This window comes from Muscardinus avellanarius (genome assembly GCF_963383645.1).
Source record: "Muscardinus avellanarius genome assembly, chromosome: 11".
Lineage (NCBI taxonomy): Eukaryota > Metazoa > Chordata > Mammalia > Rodentia > Gliridae > Muscardinus > Muscardinus avellanarius.
Window position 1 is genome coordinate 27,492,912 of NC_137797.1, and position 21,491 is coordinate 27,514,402.

A 21,491-nucleotide genomic window follows, 5' to 3' on the forward strand; every position below is an offset into this window, starting at 1 on the left:
CTCAGAAGTAGAATGCCCTTGAGTTTCATCCCTAGTACCACCAGTGTGTGTGTGTGTGTGTGTGTGTGTGTGTGTGTGTGTGTATGGCTTATGGGAGGAGGTCCAAAAATCAACCTTAAAAGGAATTTGGAAGAAATTGATTCCATTCCTCATGAATAACTTTCAGGGGCTCAGGATTTCAGTGGCAGAAGTAACTAAAAATGCGGAAATAGCAAGAGAATTACAATTAGTCATAGAACCTGAAGATGTGACTAAATTGCCTCAATCTCATGATAAAACTTTAAATAGATTTTTAAAAAAACTGGGTACAGTGGGATGTGCCTGTAATCCTAGCTATTCAGGAAACTGAGACAGGAAGACTACAAGTTTAGGACCAACCTGGGCACCTTAGTGAGCCTCTCCCCCCAACAAAAACTTTAATGCATGAGGAGTTGCTTCTTATGAGTGGGATGGAATCTACTCCTGGTAAGTCTGCTGTGAGCACATGAAATGACAGTTCCATTGTATGTAAGTTCCCATTGCTTTCATGCTGCCTCCCCTCCCCCTTGGACTTCCTCTTCACCTCGCTTTGTTTCCAACACCCCACACCAGGGCTCTTCCACCCCCCGACACCCATCTTTCCACCCAGCTTCCTGCCCACCTTGCTGGGCTAGGTGCCTGCTACCTGCGCCAGGCACGATGGCCACCTGCTTGGCCCCACTTACTGGGTTCTGGACTCTGGTTTCTGTGAAGACTAAGAGGAAGAGGACAAGGCAGGCGAGCGAGGGGCTCGTTCATCAAAAAGCTGTTCTCTAGTTAGTTGCCTGGGCAGGAGATGATAGAAGCAGTCCATAGCCTGCTGGTAATGCAAGTTGTGAGAATCAAGATCTTAGTAATCCACTGCTGTGAAACGAGTCACTCCAAACTTAGCGTAAGACAATAGGTATTAGCACACAGTTTCTGTGGGTCAGCAGCTTAAATGCTGTTTAGCCAGCTGCCTCTGGCTCAGGCTCTTTCACAGGGCTACAGCCAAGGCTTGGGACGGGTCCACTGCCGAACTCATTCGTGGGGCCTCTCCACGGGGCCGCCTCGTGGCAGGGCAGCTGGCTTCCCCAGGGCCAACAGTCTACGAGAAATTGAAGGGGCCCTAGGTGGAAGCCCAAGTATTTAATTAATTTATTTTATTTATTTATTTTTGGTGGTACTGGGGGTGGAACCCCAGGGGCATTCTTCCTCTGAGCTACAGCCCTGTTTTTTATTCTTTTTTTTTTTTTTTTTTTTTTTTTTGCAGGTCTGGGGATGGAACCCAGGGGCATTTGACCTCCGAGCTACACCCCCTGCCCTATTTTTTATTCTTTATTTTGAAACCGGGTCTCACTGAGTTGCACAGGGCCTCACTAAGTAGCTGAGGCTGTCCTCCAATCGTGATTCTCCAGGTCTCAGCCTCCCGAATGCTGGGATTACAAGTGTGCACCACCAAGCCGGGTTTATTCTTTATTTTGAAACAGTGTCACACTGAGTTGCAAAGGGCCTCACTAAGTAGTAGCTGAAGCTGCCTGTGAACTGTGATCCTCCTGTCTCAGCCTCCCAAATGCTGGGAACACAAGTATGCACCACCACCCCTGGCTTCTAAAAACTATATTTGGATACAGTGTGCCCTGTGTTCTCTGTTGCCCTGGAAATAACCACTGCATTGCACAGGCTGGCCTCAATCTTGCAGTCCTCCTGCCTCAGCCACCCAGGTAGTTGAAATTACAGGTGCCTACTATCACAACTAGCTCATTTGGGTTTGATTGCATTTCCCTGGTGATTAGTAATGTTGAGCATTTCCCCCCTATATTTGTTGGTCATTTGTATATCTTCTACTGAGAAATGTTTATTTAGATCATTTGCCTATTTTTTAAATTTATTTATTTATTTATTTATTTATTTATTTATTTATTTATTTTTGCGGTGCATGGGATGGAACCGAGCTTGCCCCCAGCCTTATTTTTATTCCTTATTTTGAAACAGGGTCTCACTGAGTTGCAAAGGGCTGAGTAGCTGAGGCTGTCCACGAACCATGATCCTCCAATCTCAGCCTCCTGGATGCTGGGATTACAAGCGTGCGCCACCACACCCAGCTGTGCTTATTTTTTAAATCAAATTATTTCTTTTTTTTTCTGTGTTCCTTGTAAACATCAGTATTTTTTACCTGATTTACTGGTGGTACAGTAACTGAGATAAAGGAGGGAGAGTAGAGTGGGGAAGCAGGTTTGGAAGGAAGAGTCAAGAGTCATACTTTTGGACTGGATATGTAACTCTGATGGAGTGCTTGCCCAACATACTTGAGGCCCTGGGTTCAATTCCCCAGCAACACAGGCAAAAAAGTTCTACTTTATGCACAACTCAAGTAGGACTGGTGAATAGCCAGTTAAAAACCCTAGCCTGATGGGCACGGTGGCACACACTTGTAATCACAGTACTTGGGAGACTGAGACAGGAGGATTGCGGGTTTGCAGCTGGCCTCAGATACTTAGTGAGGCCCTGTTTCAAAATAAAGAATAAGCTGGGCGTGGTGGCGGACGCATGTAATCCCTGCGCTTGGGAGGCGGAGACAGGAGGATCGCGCAGGTTTGAAGCCAGCCTCACTGGCTTAAGAGACCCTGTTTCCAAATAAAATATGAAAATAGGTCTGGGAGTGTAGCCCAGAGGTAGAAGGGTTTCCAGGAACCCCAGTACCACCAAAAAAAAAAAAAAGAAGAAGAAGGAGGAGGAGGAGGAAGAGGAGGAGGAGGAGAAGGAGGAGGAGAAGGAGGAGGAGAAGGAGAAGAAGAAATAGAGTGGGGGGTGTAGCTCAGAGGTAAAATGACCCTGGGTTCACTCCCCAGTACTGCAAAAAAACAAAACAAAAAGCCTGGAAGTTAGAATACAGATTGGGGCTAGAGTTAAGACTTGGGGTGTGATTTTACCTGGTATAGTATTTAAATTTAAGGGTTAAGAGAATATGACTGTAGCCTGACCCATACATTGTGTAGCAGTACTTGGGTAACGCCAGTACTTAGGAGCCTGAAACAGGAGAATCACAGACTCCTCAGTAACTTAGTGAGGCCCTCCGCAATGTAGTGAGACCCTGCTTCACAATAAAACATTCTGGAGGTATAGTTCAAAGGAAAATGTCCTGGGATTCAATTCCCAGTGCCACAAAAATAAAAGAGAGAGACAGAATATGACCTTCAGTTAAATGCCTTTCTCTGTTGCCCTGGAAACAGATAAGATTGTATCAGCTTATTGCTAGATAAAATCGACCTCTGATTGGTGAATTGGCTCTAGATGGAGAAGAATTGTAAAAGCCTGGTGAGTTGCAGTGTTGGGCTGGCCTGTGCCTTGTGGGCAGGGGCTCCTGAGGTGGTGCTCGTGGACTTGGTGGTGACTGGCTGTGTGGCACTGAAGCTTGTAAGTCAGGGCAGCTGCCCCTGCCTGTTGCAGCTCTCATCTCCCTTGAGCTGGTGCTGTGTCCTCTGGGGAGTTGAAGAACAAAGCTCCCAAGGGCTGGGTGAGCTGTCACCTGCATGAAGGACTGCAAAGACACCTGGGGAGCCGGGCGTGGTGGCGCACACTTGTAATCCCTGCGCTTGGGAGGCAGAGACAGGAGGATCGCGCTGGTTCGGAGCCAGCCTCGCTGGCTTAAGAGACCCTGTTTCTAAATAAAAAAAATATATAAAATAGGTCTGGGAGTGTAGCCCCGGAGGAAGAAGGGCTTCCAGGAACTCCAGTACCACCAAAAAAAAAAAAAAAAAAAAAAAAAAAAAAGACACCTGGGGAAGGGAAGGCTGACGCTGCCTGGTTGGCAAGCTGTGGCGCCTGTCCTCTGTTACCAGGTGCCACGTGTGTCCTATGATAGGCGATTTATTTTAGGTGCTGTGGATGAGATGTGGGGCCACACCAGCCAGGCAAGCACTCTGAAAGCTATATTCTACAGCCCCTTTTATTTTTTTTTATTTAGAGACTGAGTCTTGCTAAATTGCCCAGGCTGGAACTTGCAAACCTTCTTCCTCAGCCTCCCAAGTGGCTGGAACTACAGACATGCACCTCTGTGCCTGGCTCCAGTGCTAGTGTTAGGAGTCTGCTCAGTAACTGCATAACTCACCTGTGAACAAACTTCACTTACGAGGCCTTACTGATTTTGATAGAATCAGGGAAGATCTCTAGTCACCTCTGGTTCACTTAACGTTCCTTATCTTGTGGAAAATATTAAAAATCTTGAGGAAATGAGTGTATTTTGTCTGTCTCATCCTGAGGCCATCACCACTTTGAGTCCACCAACAGCCAATAAGACTGCTCAGTCCAGCAGCAGTTAAACAAAAGGCGTATATGTGATGCAAATGTCTTGGCTGGGCTGGAGCTAGATGTGCCTTGAAAATAAGAAACTTGCTGAACCTCACACAGCACTCTGCTTACAGGCTGCTTATTCATCCACAGATGCTGAGATCCTTCTGTGTCGGGTGCTGATGGGTTGTACCTTCACAGTGGTTAGTGAAATGTGTGTGATCCTTGCCCCTGGACTTCATAGGCTCTCGGTGAGCACTAGCTGGCACACTAATACTGTACTCTCCTTTAGTGTCTCTTGTTTTTGTTGCAGCACCTTCTTTGGCTATCTCTTTTTTCTCTTTAAGGGATCAGCAACAGGATTTTAATTTCTTCTTAAGGAGTTTAGTTTAATTCGATCGAACAGAATACTCTAAAAGCTTTTTGGTTTTCATTTTTATTTTTGTGAGGAGAGCTGAGGCAGGGCAGGAGTAGAGGTAGAGGATACAGAAGATTGAACCCAGGGCCTTGGACATGCTAAGCATGGTGTGTGTGTGGGTGTGTGTGTGTGTGTGTGTGTGTGTGTGTGTGTGTACACGTACGTGTACCCGTGTACCCAGGGGCATTCTACCTCGGAGCTACACCCCCAACCCTATTTTATTCTTTATTTTTGAAACGGTCTCAATAAGTTGCAGAGGGCTTTACTAAGTAGCTGAGGCTGGCCACAACCCTGCGATTCTTCTGTCTCAGCCTCCCAAATACTGGGATTACAAGCATGCACCACCAAACCCAGCTCTAAGCATGGACTTTACTGCTAAGCTGTACCCTTAGCCATGAAGTATTTAAGTGGACAACACATAACACTTGTACCTCTTTTGTTTGCCTTCTATTTTATCTTCTTTCCCCCTAAACCCCTGGTACTGTTCCCGGGAATGAAACTAGGGCCTTGCGTGTGCTGTGCTGGGCAAGTGCTATATTACTGAGCTCTATCCCCAGCCCTCTATTTTATCTTTAAGTTAGCTAAGTGCCCCCATCTATACAGCAATATGCAACCGTCTTTATTTTTATTGTTATGATATTTACCTTGAACATAAAATTAGGGACATGAAAGCCACATAAAATATCTGCATGGAATATCTACATGAAACTTAACAAGGTAAAATGTTGTTGGGTATAGAAAGGTAGAAAGTTTATCTGGGCATGGTGGCTCATGTCCGTAATCCCAGGACGTGGGAGGCTGAGATAGGAGGATCACAGGTTCAAGGACAGCCTCAGCAATGAGCCTCAGCAATGATGAGACTCTCAACCACCTAGCGAGACTGTTTCAAATGAAAATGAAAAGGAATGGGGATAGAGCTCAGAGGTGATTCAATCCCCAGTACCAAAAAAATTCATGCATGAAATTATAATATTGTTTTCACTTATATCAGGAAACCAAAAATATCCTTTTTGTGATTTGAAATATTCAAACTCTGAATTCCTTTGAATCAAGTAAATTTTTAAAAAGGCTTAGATTTTTCTCTTGCATATGTGCTGTTTCCCCACTTGGTGGCACCTTCTATTCATTTCTAAATCACAATTTTTTTCTTTCAGTGAAGAAAAGATTCACTAATCTCTCCTTGGAATTGATTATTTTATTAAAATTAATATTTAATTACTCAAGCAATACATTTCTTTTTTTATTGTAGCACTGGGGATTGAACCCAGAGGCCATCTATTTTTGAGCTACACCCCAGCCATGTTTTATTTCTTATTGGAAAATAATGTCTTTCTAGGTTGATGAGAGTCTCATTGCTTTGCTGAGGCTGGCCTCAAACCTGTGATCCTTCTGTCTCTGGGATTAGAGGCATGTGCCACCATACCTGGCTAGAAAAACATTCTTTTAAAAATAATAAGCCAGGCCAGGCGTGGTGGCGCACGCTTGTAATCCCCGCGCTTGGGAGGCAGAGACAGGAGGATCGCGCAGGTTCAAAGCCAGCCGCGCGCGCTGGCTTAGGAGACCCTGTTTCCAAATAAAAATGTAAAAATAGGTCTGGGAGTGTAGCCCGGAGGTAGAAGGGCTTCCAGGAACCCCAGTACCACCAAATAAATAAATAAATAAATAAATAAATAAATAAATAAATAAATATAAAAATAAAAATAATGAGCCAGAGCTAGGCATGGTCGCACACGCTTATAATCCCAGTACTTGGGTGGCTGAGACAGAAGGATCACTGATTTGCAGCCAGCTTCAGCTACTTAGTAGTGAGGTCTTCCGCAACTTAGTGAGACCCTGCTTCAAAATTAAGAATAAAAAAAAAAAAATAGGGCTGGGAGTATAGCTCGTAGGTAGAATGTCCCTGGGTTTAACCCCTCAGTTCTGCAAAAAATAAATAATAATAATAATAATGATAAGCCAGGCATGGTGGCATATACCTGCAATCCCAATACTTGAGACAGGAAGACCACAGGTTTGAGGCCAGATTCAGCAATGAGACCCTCGGCAACTTAGTGAGATCTTGTTTCAAAAGATAAAATGGGCTGGGGGTGGAGATCAAAGGTAAAACACTTCTGGGTTCAACTCCTAGTACTATTTTTTTTTATTTATTTTTTATTTGGTGGGTCTGGGGATGGAAACCAGGGACATTCAATCTCCGAGCTACACCTCTAACCTTATTTTTTATTTTGAAACCAGGTCTCACTAAGTTGCAGAGGGCCTCACTAAGTAGTTGAGGCTGTCCACGAACCACAATCCTCTGGTCTTAGCCTCCTGAATGCTGGGATTACAAGTATGCACAGCCACCTCACCTGGCTCCCAGGACTATTATTATTATTATTATTATTATTATTATTATTATTATCATCTTCTTCTTCTTCTTCTTCTTCTTCTTCTTCCTCTTCCTCTTCCTCTTCCTCCTCCTCTTCCTCCTTCTCCTTCTTCCACCACCACCACCACTGGTAGTATGGCCAGGGGCATGCTGGTACATACCTGTAATCTCAGCTACTCAAGAGGCTGCAGCAGGAAGATCACAAGTTTGAGGCCAGTCTGGGCAACTTAGTGAGACACTGTCTCAAAATACAAATAAACCTTAAGTAGGGATTGGTGGCTGGGGTTGCAGCTTAGTGGTAGAGAACTTGTATAAGGCCCTGTGTTTGATCCCCAGTACAGCTAATAATAATAATAATAATAATAATAATAATAATAATAGTGGTACATGTTGAAGGATTTTTTTTAACAGAAAACAATATTTTTCCATAAAGATTTTTCTAGAATCATGGTAAGATTGATAAACTGAGTATATTTAGGGGACTTAATTTCATTGTGATCAACGTTTTTGTTATCATGATGTGTTCTAGAAGCTTTTGTGGAGAAGTAGGCCAGCAGGTGGGGGCTCCGTGGAGGTGACAGAGAGGAGGAACCAAGGGTGTGTCACTGGTTTGGGGCTTGAGTGGTTGGCACCATGGTGGTAGGACCACTCATTGCATCGGGGACCTTAGAAGGGCCTGGGGAGGGGCGGAAGCCTAGATCAGAAGCCTGCTTTTGGACTTAGTGAACTTGCCATGCTTGTTGGAAATCCGGGTGAGTAGATGTGTCGGGTAAAGGGTTGGATGTCGAACTCTGGGGCTTAGGACAGAGGTCCTGCCAGCAAGGAGTGAGAAGTAGCTGGAAAGGTCGAAGAAGAAGTCTGGCTATATTCATGTTGCTAAGTTTACTTGGGTAACTACAGAGAAGTGACCATGTGGTTTAGCAATCTGAAGGTCATTGAATTTATACAGAATCTCTAAAAACGTTTGCTGGGAGCGTAGCTTAGTGGTGGAGGGCATGCCTAGCGTGCACACGGTCCTGGGTCAATCCCTCCTGGTGCAGAAGCAAAAACAAATGTGGAAAGATCAGAAAAGTTTGTAAAGATTCTAGCAAAGTGATGGTAATCTACATTAGCTCCCCAAGAACCCCTGTCAACATATTTCCTTTAGTACTTTCAAAGCATTTTTAATGTAGTTATGTTCATATCATATTCAGTTTTTTCTATCAGTATTGTAAGTTATTAAAGTAATTAAATATTATTAAAGTGGTCCTTATAATAATTATAATTAATTTTTTTCTGAGCTGGGATATAGTTTAGTGTTAGAGCATTTACCTAATATGAGTGAAGCCCTGGGTTTGATTCTCAGCACCCCCCAAAAAATTCTGATTATAAAATGTACACCTGTCATAGAAAGCTTGGAAACTCAGAGAAATGAAATAGAAACAAAAACAAACTCTAATTCTTTCACTTGGAAGCAAACACTATTAACATTTCATTCATTGATTCAACAAATATTTGAGGTTTACATTTGCATAGAGAAGGAATGTACTGTTGTTATTTGTTGTTTAAAAGAGATGAGGTCTCTAGACATTTTCTGGGCTTAAGCAATTATTCTGCTTTATTCTCCCAAGCAGCTCTGACTATAGGTGCTTGCCAGCCAAGAAGGAATGTTTTGGAAAGATCACAGTGGGAAAATCAGATTGTAGTTTATTGGTCACACCCTCTTTAGAAGCATGTTTGTCATTATAAATAACAATGTATATATGCATTTCTGATATAATATGCGCAATATTTTGGGACTTACTTCCCTGTCTCCTCACATCATATACTGCAGGCCTCTTCCACATCTCACTCAATATCCTGCTTGTTAGATTGAGGTTTTTTATTTCTTTTTCTTTTCTTTTCTTTTCTTTTCTTTTCTTTTCTTTTCTTTTCCTTTCTCTTCTTTTTCAGTACTGGGGATGGAACTTCTCCCCCAAGCTATCGCTATTTTTTATTCTTTATTTTAAACAGGGTCTCACTGATTTGCAAAGGGCCTCACTAAATAGATGAAGCTGTTTGTGAACACCAATCCTCCTGTCTCAGCCTCCCAAATGCTGGGATTACAAGCGTGCGCCACCATGCCCAGCCAGATGGAGTTTTTTTTAGTGTCTGAGGGGTCTTTGTATATGAAAAGCACTAATGGTAATTTGGGCTTAAAATGAATACACTGTTTATTACAGCTATAAATCTGAAAAGCCGGGTCTTCTTAAGCCTTAGGTTCAATTTATAAATAAGGTAACAAGATTTATATATTTAATTTTTTGCATAAAAATAAAGAACAATCATTTCCTCTTATTTCTTGATGAATGTTTGATAAACATCAGTGGAAAGGATTAAATGCTCCTAAACATTAAACACATTTGCAAATTTTGTTAATTACATTCATTTAAGCATTTTAGGTTATATTTATAAATTTAATATCTTTGAGTTTTTTCAATCTTTTAAATGCCTGGTGAATAAGTAAACTAACAACCCTGTCAAGGAAAATGTTTTTAAGCACTAAAATGATTCTTCTTTACTCAAGCTGTAAACTTCAGGGTAATTTTCTCTACTCCTCTTTTTATTATTATTATTATTTTTTTTTTTTTTGGCAAGTCTGGGGATGGAACCCAGGGGCATTCGACCTTCAAGCTACACCCCCTGCCCTATTTTTTACTCTTTATTTTGAAACAGGGTCTCACTGAGTTGCAGAGGGCCTCACTCAGTAGCTGAGGCTGTCCACTATCCGTGATTCTCCAATCTCAGCCTCCCAAATGCCGGGATTCAAGTATGCGCCACCACGCTCGGCTTCTCTACTCTTCTTTCCCTAATATTTATCAGCAAGGTTGTTTCTGCTTTACTTTCTTTTTTATTATTATTAACACATATTAATTTTACAGATTAATGGGATTCACTGTGACATTTTCACATGTGCAGTGTCATGGATTGATCATTCCCACATACCCTTCTACCCATGCTGCTCCCCCTTCTTTACTTTCAGAATACATTCCATATCTGATCGCTGTCCTCATAACTATTATCCTTGTCTAAGTTATCATTAATTTCTCTAGTTCTGGGGATTGGACCCAGACGACTCTACCACTGATCTACATTTCCCACCCTTTTATTTTTTATTTTTTATTTTTTATTTTGAGACAGCGTCTCACTAAGTTGCCCAAGCTGGCCTTGAACTTGTGATCCTCCTGCTTGAAACTCCTCAGTAGCTGGAATTTATGATGGTGTGTCCCAAGGAGCCAGGCCCCAGGCACAGTTCTCTTGCCTGACTCATACAACTCTATCTGATTACATTGCATTCTTACAACATGATCGCATTCTCCACCTACTAAATGATCAGAGCAATTCTTCTTATTCTTCATTATTATCATCATCATTACTATTACTGTTATATTTTACGGTGCTGGGGATTGATCTCAGGGCCTTGCACATTCCAGGCACGTGCTCTACCACTAAGCTACATACCTCCAGCCTAGATTGATTCTTTCAAACTGTATGTCAGGTCACATCAAATCTCTGCTCAGAACTATCCCTTGGCTTCACATCATAGTAAGAAAAAAACTCTCAATTTCTTACTTGGTCTGCAAGTAGTATGATCTCAGTCCGCTCCACTCCATTCTGCCTGCAACGCTCTACTGACTTACATTTAGCCACATTCGTCTTTTGGCTTTTTCTTGAAGAACAATGAGCACGATACCACCACATTCTCTCTGTACTAGCTATTTCCCTGAGTTCGTGTGCGTGTGTGTGTGTGTGTGTGTGTGTGTGTGTGTGTGTGTGTGTGTTACTGGGGATTGAACTCAGAGGTGTTTTAACTCTGAACTACATACCCCTGCCCTACTTTAGTTTTTAAAACAAGCCTTCATTAAGTTACTGTGAGCTGACCTGGAACCTGAGATCCTCCCGCTCAGCCTTGGAGGTACTGGGGTTACTGGCATGTGCTGCTGTGCCCGGCCTTCCCCAGGTCTTGCCTGGCTCTTACCTTCACCATTTCATTCGCCTGCTCCAGTGGCTCCTCAGACTACCAACCTCAAAGAGCCCTGTTCCTCTCTCACACTGTCCCCTCCCCTACTCCATGTTTCTCATGGGTAGCTTACCTACCTCTGCTTGGTGCTTTGTTATTATTAAGGTTTATTATTTAACTTTTTATTTTCCCCAGCTATCATGCTAGAACAGTTCCCAGTACATAGTAGTTGCTAAAAAATATTTGTTAAATATTGACATACTATTTTATCTGAAACAACCTTTTTTTAAAAAAAAAAATTTGAAACAGAGTTTCACTGAGTTGCAGAGGGCCTAAGTAGCTAAGGCTGTCCACAAACCACGATCCTCCTGTCTCAGCCTCCCAAATGCTGGGCTTACAAGCGTGTGCCACCATGCCCAGCTGAAACGACCATTTTAGGGACAGTAATAAGTTTTTTTGTATTAGCTGATCCGAAAATGGCATTCTTTTATATGAATTTAAAGCTTGATTTGCTTTTAAATTATATTCTAATTTCAACATCCTTTTTAGTATATTCCCATTAAATAATTTATTATAGTCTTAAAATATTATTCCCCTAAGTAAATTCTAGCTAGCTGGATGTGGTAGTACATACCTGTAATCACAGTACTTGGCAGGCTGAAACAGCAGGGTCACAAGTTTAAGGCCAGTTCCAGCAATTTCATGAGACCTTCAGCAACTTGGCAAGACCCTGTTTCAAAACTAAAAATAATATAGGGCTGGGGTTGTAGTTCAGAGTTAGAGCACCCCCAGGTTCAATCCTCAGTACCAAAGGGAAAAAGAGGGGGAAAAAATTTTTACCTGCCTGTGTCAGGGATTATTGTCATTTTCCTCTTGATGTGTTTGCTTAATTTAACTTTCTTTCAGGTACAGGTTGAATATTCCTTACTCAAAATGCTTGAGACTGGAAAGTTTTGATTTTGGAATTATTCATATTTTAGAATATTTTCATAGACTTCTCCCTAATCTGGAAGTCTGAAATACTCCAAAGTTTGAAACTTTTTGAGTATCATATCAAAACTCAAAAAGTTTTGGATTTCAAGTTAATGATGTTTAACCTGTGGTAGGTGTTGTATAACACACTCCCTGCTATGGTTAGAATGTCCCCGGGAGAGTTCACGTATTAATGCTCAGGACTGATATAATCAAGTAAAAGGGTTTTATCTCATCAGTGTGTAAATCTATTATGGCTTTACTGGGTGGTGACCTAGGCGGGTGGACTGTGACTGGGGAAGGTGGGTCCCTGGGGCTGTGGGCCTAGGGACTGTGCTTGTGTCTTTGAACCCCCTTGCTGGTGTGCTTTCTTGCTTCTGTCCTCCATGATGTGAGCACAGCCCTTGCTCTGCTTCCCACTGCACACACTGGGCTCAAACCCAGCCTGACAGACTAAACTCGGGAACCTCCAAAAAACTGTGAGCAAATGAATCTTCCCTCATCTAAATTGTGTAGTCAGGTGTTTTGGATAATAGCAGTGAGAATGTTGGCTGAGACCATTCTTGACATGAGATGAAATGAGGAAATGAGTGTTACTTAGTATGATGGGTTGCAATATTCTTCTTATCATAGGTTTTTTGTTTTGTTTTGTTTTGTTTTGTTTTTGTTTTTGGCGGTACTAAGAATGGAACCCAAGGGCATTCTATCTTCTATCACTGAGCTACACCCCAGCCCTATTTTTTATTCTTTATTTTGAAACAGGGTCTCACTGAGTTGCAAAGTGCCTCACTAAGTAGCTGAGGCTGTCCACGAACCACGATCCTCCTGTCTCAGTTTCCTAAATGCTGGGATTACAAGCATGCACCACCACGCCCGGCTATAATAGGCCCCTTTTAATCAAAATGTCAAGAGACTATGTTCTAAGAAACTACAAACTGCATGGTTGGAATCTTCAGTGTTATTTTTCTTTATAACTTTACTCTGTAAAAATATGTTCATTATAAGCTAAAGACAAGAGGTGTGATTTTAAAAATTCAGCTTTACTTGCTGTTCAGTGGTTCATTAAGATTCATTCTAACATTTTACAAAGATGAGTTGTTGGAAAATTCTATACCTGGAGTATGGATGTAAACTATTACTCTTTGCATATAAGGAACTACTCTTGATTTTAATTTTGAGTATAAATCTTTATTGTGATCACAGTTATCATGGTTATAGTACATGCTAGAGATAGGCATAAGTAGCAAAATGTGAGTTTTCTAGATAAAAAGAAATTTTGAATTTTTTTGGTAACCTTTAGTGAATGTCTTGGCATTGTGGAATGATTTAGGAAAAAAAAAATTCCATTATGGTAGACTGAGAGAAAACATTGTCACTAAAACATTTGAGTACTTTAGAGGGAGTGATTTTTTTTTAATTAATGGCTTAAGTGGGATGAAATGAGGTTTAGAAGGAGATAGAACCTATTTATAGTCTCAAAATGATGACAGATGACTCCAGCAGGATTTATATAAGCCATGTCCAGAATTGTTTTGAATTAGGACTTTTCTTCTTAGTATTCTTACTTTCTGCTTATAAAGTAGTGTTGTTCATTGTAGAAAACTTAAAAACATAAGCATTCCTACTTATATAGAAACAATCACTGTTAACGCTTTTATATATATTATTTTATATATATTATTCCAACCTTATTTTCTATGCAAACATACCCTTTGTTTTTGTTATTAATGTACTTGGCCTTTTGCAGAGGTAGCCTGGGCTTGAATCCCTATTCCATTGCCTTGGGCAAGCTATTTACACCATTGGTGCCCTAATTTTTTCACTTGTTAAATTAGAATCACAGTATATACTTCTAGAATTGTTATAAGGACTACATGAGCTAATATTTGTGAAGTGTTTTGAACAATGCCCATGACTTGTAAGTGCTAAGTGCTATTTATTTATTTATATTTATTGTGATACTAGGGATTGAACTCTGGGGCATTCTACCTCTGAGCTATACCTCTAACCCTTTACATTTTTTATTTTGAAACTGGGTCTTGCTAAACTGCTGAGGCTGTTGTACTCAAGCCTGCAATCCTTCATTTTAGCCTCCCACATACTGGGATTAGAGGCATGTACCATCATGCCTGGCTCAGTATATCATATTAGTATAAATATGAGTATGTTGTTTCTGAGCTTTTTAAATCTCTTTTATATATGACTGGGGAAGTCTAACTTACCTTTTTGCTTTTTTTTTTTTTTTAACCATCCCAGCATAATCTGTTGAAAACTTTTTCCTTTGCTCAATGTTTTGGAATAGTGACCTTACTTTTCATATACTTTAGTCTAATTGAGAGTTTTATTCTGCTTTATTGTACTTTTGTACCAGTTTCCAAACCATTCTAATGTTTGAGATTTTAATGGTTAGTAATAACTTTTCCTGACTGTTAGGAGTTGTCAAATGTTTCTTGGATAGACTTCCAGCTGATCCTTAGTATTATATTGTCAAACTGTAAAGAATCTCACTGGGATTTTGATTCAGGTTGCATTTAATTAAATAGTGTTGCTGTGCTAACAAGATTTGAGTTGGCCATCTTATAATAAAGTATTTGGTTTTTTTAATGTGTCAAATTTGTTTATCTTTTTCTATGGTTGGATTGATTTGGTGAACAGGATTTTAGTAGTTGTGATTTAATATCTATTATTTCCAACTATTTTAATATGACTTCAGTATATTTGAGTACTGAGTTCTTCATTACAGTCTTCTCTCTTGTATTTGCAACTTTCTCATTTCTGCCATTCTCCTTATTTGCTATCTCACTAACGTTATCAAGTTTAATTTTATTTTGTGTCCTTAAAGATAATAACGGTGATTAAAAAAAATTAAAGTGGAGCCAGGCGTGGTGGCTCCCACTTAAAATCCTAGCATTTGGGAGGCTAAGACAGGAGGATCGCAGTTCTCAGACTGCCTCAGCTACTTAGTGAGATCCTTTGCAACTCATGAGACCCTGTTTCAAAATAAAGAATACAAAAAAAAACCCAAAAACAAACAAACAAACAAAAAAACCGGGCTGGGGTGTAGCTCAGAGGTAGAATGCTCCTGGGTTCCATCTCCAGTACTGCAAAATAAGTAAATAAATAAATAAAAGTGGAAGCCAGGTATGGTGGTGCACACCATAATCCCAGTACTTGGGAGTCAAAGACAGGGGGATCACAAGTTCAAGGCCAGCCTTAGCAACTTAATGAAATCCTGTTTCAAAATTTAAGAGCTGAGGGTGTATTCAGAGGTAGCATGTCCCTAGGTTCAGCCATGCATTGGTGCACACTTGTAATCCCAGTACTTGAGAGGCTGAGACAGGATCACAAGTTCAAGGACAGCTAGACTCTCAACAACCTAGCGAGATCCTGTTTCCAAACAAAAAATAAAATGTTGAGGGAGGGAGGGAGGAAAAAAATTGGCTAATCTCAACCACAACAGAGATTTCTACAGACAATGTTCTTTGCACATTTGCATCTTTGATTAGTTGGAGGAAAATTGGGGGCCATCTGAAAATATGTTGCAAATTAAATTCTTTCCTGTAGAAATCTGAAGGTATGATTTCTTTGCCCTTCATTTAATAACAGTGATGAAAAGAGAAGGATTGTCTTGGCCTTACGGACGACAGACATTGTCTTATTTCTCATATTTCCTTGTGAACTGCCCTAATACACAAAGATTATCATTTACTTGCCCCCTGACTCTTGCCCATAGCCTTGCTAGAATAAACATTTTCAGATTTTGTGTCTTTTGATAATCTCTGATTTGTATTTGAGTGTTTTCTCTCTCTCTCTCTCTGTGAGCTCTTCAGTTGTTCCCTGAAGTAACCAAAGAGGCATACAGAAGCTTTGGACTGTGGCTCCTTAAATATCATTTTAACCTTTAGGAATCTTGACAGCAATTATTTGAGTAAAAGTGTTCTTTACTCAAACGGACTCAACAAGGTAAAAGTTGAACTTTTCTGCTGTGGCTTCAGCTCACATAAATCCCCCGATGCGCCAACAGCCTTGCTTTTGAGAGCTCATCCCTCTTCTCAGTAGCTAGTGAGCCTGTCACACCTCGAGGACCAGCCCAGAGGGATCTCAGTGCTCTGTTCCTAGCCATGGCTTATAGGTGCAGGTCACTTCCACCAGCCCCTGTTCTTGTCAGAGACAGACAGCAAGCCAGCGTACACAGCTTCTCCATTCTTCATCAAGTTGGCTGGTCATGATATGACTGTCTTTACACTCAACGGTGGCAACTGTACTCTATATCTTAATTACTTAGCTCTGTCTAGCAATTATTGCTAGCAATCCCACTTAGGGCTCACATAGCATAATAAATCGTCTTTGTTAGCTTTGGTTCTACTTATCCCAGCGAAACCTCTTCCTCATCCTTTCTGTGGTACTGGGGATGGAACCCAGGGGCATTCTACCTCCGAGCTCCACCCTCAGCCCTATTTTTTATTCTTTATTTTGAAACAGGGTCTCACTGAGTTGCCGAGGGCCTCACCAAGTAACTGAGGCTGGCTGCTAACTGCGATCCTCCTGGCTCAGCCTTGCGAATGCTGGGATTACGTGCACACACCGCCGTGCCCGGCTTCCCTCTTACTCTTTCTTTGCAGTTGGATGATCACTCATTTCTTGGAGCTGCAGTTCTATGGCTGTCCCCTCATTCTCTTTCCCACAAGGTCATCTCTGTCTTGTGAGCTCTGTGTCTTAGGAAATCTGGTGTGCATCCCCCTTCTTTTCCACATAACTTTCTCAGCTCAGCTCAACTTCCCACTAGATTCCAGGCTATATCCCTGGAACCTGGATTCCTCCTTTCTCATTGCTAGCAGCAGCATCGCCGGTCTTATCTCTTCCTATTCCATGTATCTAGCTTTAAGAACAGACTTCTGATACCTCTTAGCAAATATCCTTTGAAATTAAATTGCTATGCACTTGTAACCAAAATAGTTGTAAATCTGGGGCTGTGGCTTAATATTTTTAATACAGATTGCCTATGCTATAGTATGTGGACTCGAGTCTGAGTTGAGGATGGATGCAGAGACCCTTGTCTTCAGCAGGACCTTATGGGTTTCAAGCTAGAGCTTTGTGAGCCAGAGTAACCTGAGAATACAGAAAATCAGAACCAACCCTGATATCTAATGCTAAACTGTATCTTGTCCACTTGAAAATAATCTTACATCTATTATGAGGATACACATTACAGTCAATAGTGTGTCATAACTTAATTGATAGTTTCTCCTTTCTGAGATATATATAAAATAGGATTGTATGTGAAAATTGATGGTGTCTTAAATCTACTGAAATACAGTAATGATAATAGCAAAGCTAAATTTGTTGAGTACCTACCATGTGCAAGAATTCTTCTAGGTGCTTTGTTTGTAATATCGCTAATTGTTCCTTACACGTCTCTAGGAAGTAGAGATGTTGAGTTGAAAAAATTAAGGCATAGAAAAGTTCAGTGAGCCACGGGGTTGAAATGTGAACCCAAGCAGCGAGTGTCCCCAGAGCAGCCACTAGCGCTTCTCCTGGCCGCCCTCCCTGACCTGCCTTTCATTCCTTCTTTAAGGCATCGTTGGCTTCACTGCATGACCGATGACCCTCCAACAACAAAACCACCTGTTGCTCGGAAGTTCATTTGGACAAACCATAAATTCAACGTGAGTGGCACTCCAGAACAGTACGTACCTTATTCCACCACCAGAAAGAAGATTCAGGAATGGGTCCCACCTTCAACACCTTACAAGTAAAGACAGTGAAAACCAGTTCCAACCTGTAACATATGGGGCTTTTATGTACTTTTATTGCTTACCATTAACTTGATTAAAATTGTTTGATCAAGCAGTGTCTTTTGTGCCTTTTTGCTTTACCTTTGTCATCCACCAACTGCAAAATAGGATCTGGCAGGCATGGGTAATTGGAATAGGCATCATTACTGGCATTGCATGTAACTCTTGGTCTCATGACTTCATTTTTTAATCCATTTTGGTTTGTAGAGGCCACCAGCAGTTTTATGCTTTTACCTGGCATGTACAGAAATACCTTTACAAATCTGTCCCAAGATTTGTTGCATGAGGACATCGAATGTCTCACCAAACTGAGGTGTCATATTGGATCACTACACTGATGCAGAACAAGAAATACCAGATACCCTAGACATAGTGCCAAAGGCCAGAATTTGAATCTCAGAAATAAAGGGACCTACTCTTTAGTAAAATTCGCAGAGACTCAGGGTCTAAGACGTATTGAGATAGCCCTCCCTTGTTAAGGACAAGTCATTACACCTCACCCCTTCTACACCTAAGAAAGGCACGGTACCTTGTGCTACCCTGGCTTTCGAGACAGCATAAAGCATGCAGGTGAAATTTTTTACAGTGCTAGGGATCAAACCCAGGGCCTTGTACATGCTAGGTTAGCATCCTACCTCTGAGCTACGTCTCCAGCTTCATAGGTGTTTTTTTTTTTTAATTTATTTGCCAGTTGACCTGAAAAGCTAACAGAGCAAAATCAGCCCCTCTAGGTGCCAGGCTCAGCCCTCTCAAAATATCTGGCATTTACTGAAGTCAGAGATGAGTTTCTCGAGGAGAATCACAATGGAAGCCCACAGAATTTGGCAGCAAGGTCATACCCCTTCCAGAAGATTACTATTCTTTGGAGAAACCGTACCAATTTTCTTCTGGGCTATTGGAGCTGATCAAGCACCAGGTGCTGTGTTTACCTTCTGATAAAGCCAACCATTTCCAGTTGGACTCCCATCACCAAATAGGTGGGCCCAAGACAGGCATGAAGGCACATGTAGTTAGGATGGGCAGGTTCCCCACTCTGCCCTTTGACTCCCTGATCCTACACCTTGCCCCTACCAGCCTGGCCCTTTGGCATCTTGGTGAGTTGGTGCACAAACGGCTGAAAATGAAATCTGCAATTGGCGTCTAGATGCTGAACAGGATGTGTATCAGCTGGAAGTGCAGTGTTACCCAGGCAGCCCCCGTGAGGGCTTGCCTTGAAGGGCAGCAGAGGGTAAATCTCAGTAGGCAGGGTGTTAAGTAGTGCTTTTTACCGGGGATTTGACTTGAAGGAAATATGACCTGAGGTCAGGATCAGGAATCAATCTGGCTAGTCAGACTTGTAAAAACAACATTTAAGATTGGTGTGAAAGATTTAGGAAGAGATTTGAAAATAAACCTTGAGTATTAGGTCCTATAATCCCAAAAGATTCAGAACAAAGCAGCCAGGTGCTTACTGGTTTGAGGACAGACATTTGTCCCTGTGTTCAACACAAGCACAGTGCTAAGCCCAGTCGTGCCAGGACGGCAGGTTCGCTGCATGGGACTTGCACCCTTTGGAAGGGAGTAGTGACTTGTTTCCGTGGGAATTGGCACTTGTTCTGAATTTACGTCTACTTCCCTTGCCCTTCATGCCTCAGACAACACTAACACTCATGGGCCACGAGTGCTTTCTGCATCGTGACGCACACAGGACGGTGGGCTTGTCTTGGAGCCCCTGCTTGGGTCTGTGAGGCGCCCCTGTCTACCTCTCCCACGTTTCTCGTTTCTCCCTCCACCTCCCGCGATGTGTCTGCTGTGCTGGCCTCTGCTATCCTTCCATGAGCCAAGTTCAGCCATGTCTTCGGGCCTTTGCCCCGCTCTTCCTTCTACCTGGAATAAGAACACCTTTGTGTTGCTCCTCTTTTGTATCATTGATATCTCACAAATACCACCTCGGCAGGATGTTCTGTGTCCATTTACTCGAAGGAACTTTCTCTTACTTTTATTTCCCTTCCTACCTACCTTCCCCTTACCTTCCTCCCTTCCTTCCTTCCATACTAGGAATTGAACCCAGGGGTTCTACTTCTTAATTACACCCCAGACTTATTTTATTTTTTATTTTTGAAATAAAGTGTTACTAAATTGCTGAGGACCTCACTAAATTGCTGAGGCTGGCTCTGAATCTATGATCCTCCTGTCCCAGCCTCCTAAGCACTGGGATTATAGGTATGAACCACCATGCCTGGCTGTTACCGACTGGCTCAGTTCTTGTGGGGGGGGCAAGTCCACTCGCGACCGGGAGCCTCAGAAAGATGGGGCAAAAGGCAGGTGGATTTCTGCAGAAACTTATCTGCAGCAATTCCTTCCCCTCTATGAATTCCCTAAGTTTTTGGGTACGACGTTTGGGAAGGAATTTGAGGTGGACAAAGGCTTCTTGAACCAATGACACTTTATTACAAAAACTCCAAGAAATTTATACCCTTCACCAGTAAGGTTAATAATAAGAGAAAAGGGGGGTGAATGCAATCACTGTGAAATGATAATGAATGACATGTAAACAAAGGTAATAAAACTAGTCCTTCAGCTGGCTGTTGATATTCGAGAGATTAACTCCCTTCGGATTCTTTCTCAGGTTTTGCAGATAAGCAGTTCCAAACAGGCATGCCCAAGGCTTGGCGGTTTCTCGGGGAATCTTCTTTAACTTTCCTGGAACTTTCCATCTTTTGGGCTCAGTTCATATAGCAAGTGTGGGGAGATGTGGTGATTCAGGTGGATGTGATAGAGTTTTTCCAGGTGTTGGCATCTTATCTTCTTAATCTGAAAGCTTAAGCATACTCACAACACAGTTTTGCAGACAAAATACCACAAACAACACCACAAAGTTCTTGGTTTTAATTGTCCTTAACTGCTGAACACTCTTCTTTAGACAATAAGCCTATTAAAAGCCTACTCATCTTTAATAATCCATTTCTCTGTCACAAACCCTCTGCAACTTGCTTCTAACTTTCTAATTCCTTCCTTTCCCAGTTGGGACTTTCTTATGATAAGCTCTTCTTCAGGCAAAAATGCTTTTCTTACTCTTACGGTATTTCCTTTCCTTCATACATATATATTTAGAACGTCTGTCCTTTATTTAGTCATATTTATTTCTAACCCTGCGGTCAGCCTCTCTGTCTTCAGGAATATTTACACTGGGCGTAAAAGTCACCAATCTTTCTCCTTGAGTCTATTGTATTTGGGCAACTAAGTTGTTTATCAACTAAATTGCTTTAAGGTCACACACAAGGTTTTTATCTCTTCTGTCTCTAGGCAGGATCTTAAGGGTAAACAAAGTTTCCTTAAACTGAACTACCTTACCTGAGTTAATAGCTTAACCTAAGTTAGTGATAGTGAGGGTCAGAGACCCTTTGTAATTGCTGCAGCTGGAATGCTTATCACAGCATCTGAGTTCTGGCCAGTTTTTTCCTTACTATTGAGCAAAGCCAAGGACGTTTATTTCCACGGACTCAATTTCTGATCTCACATCATCAGAGCAATTCGTGTAGAGAGTTAAAAGAATACCAAGAGAATAATAGTTATGAAGGATATCTAAAGTGGGGGACATTTTTTGCCAGAGACGATACCTCTTTCTCGGGGCTTTTTGCCGATTTTTTCTATGTGGAGTGGGGTCTTCAACACATAGATGCCGAGGCAGCA

The 21,491-nt window shown here is 41.7% G+C and overlaps 1 protein-coding gene across 1 annotated transcript in view; it reads left to right on the forward strand.

Annotated features, from left to right (window-relative positions):
* Nucleotides 1-17,780, forward strand: part of NDUFA12 (NADH:ubiquinone oxidoreductase subunit A12) — a gene marked incomplete at both ends in the record, with an annotated part of 32,166 nt that extends 14,386 nt beyond the window's left edge. The window contains one exon of the mRNA XM_080705796.1: nucleotides 17,600-17,780. Coding sequence (XP_080561922.1) covers nucleotides 17,600-17,780 — 181 coding nt within the window. The remainder of the gene's footprint in view (nucleotides 1-17,599) is intronic.
* Nucleotides 17,781-21,491: the final 3,711 nt, after the last annotated feature.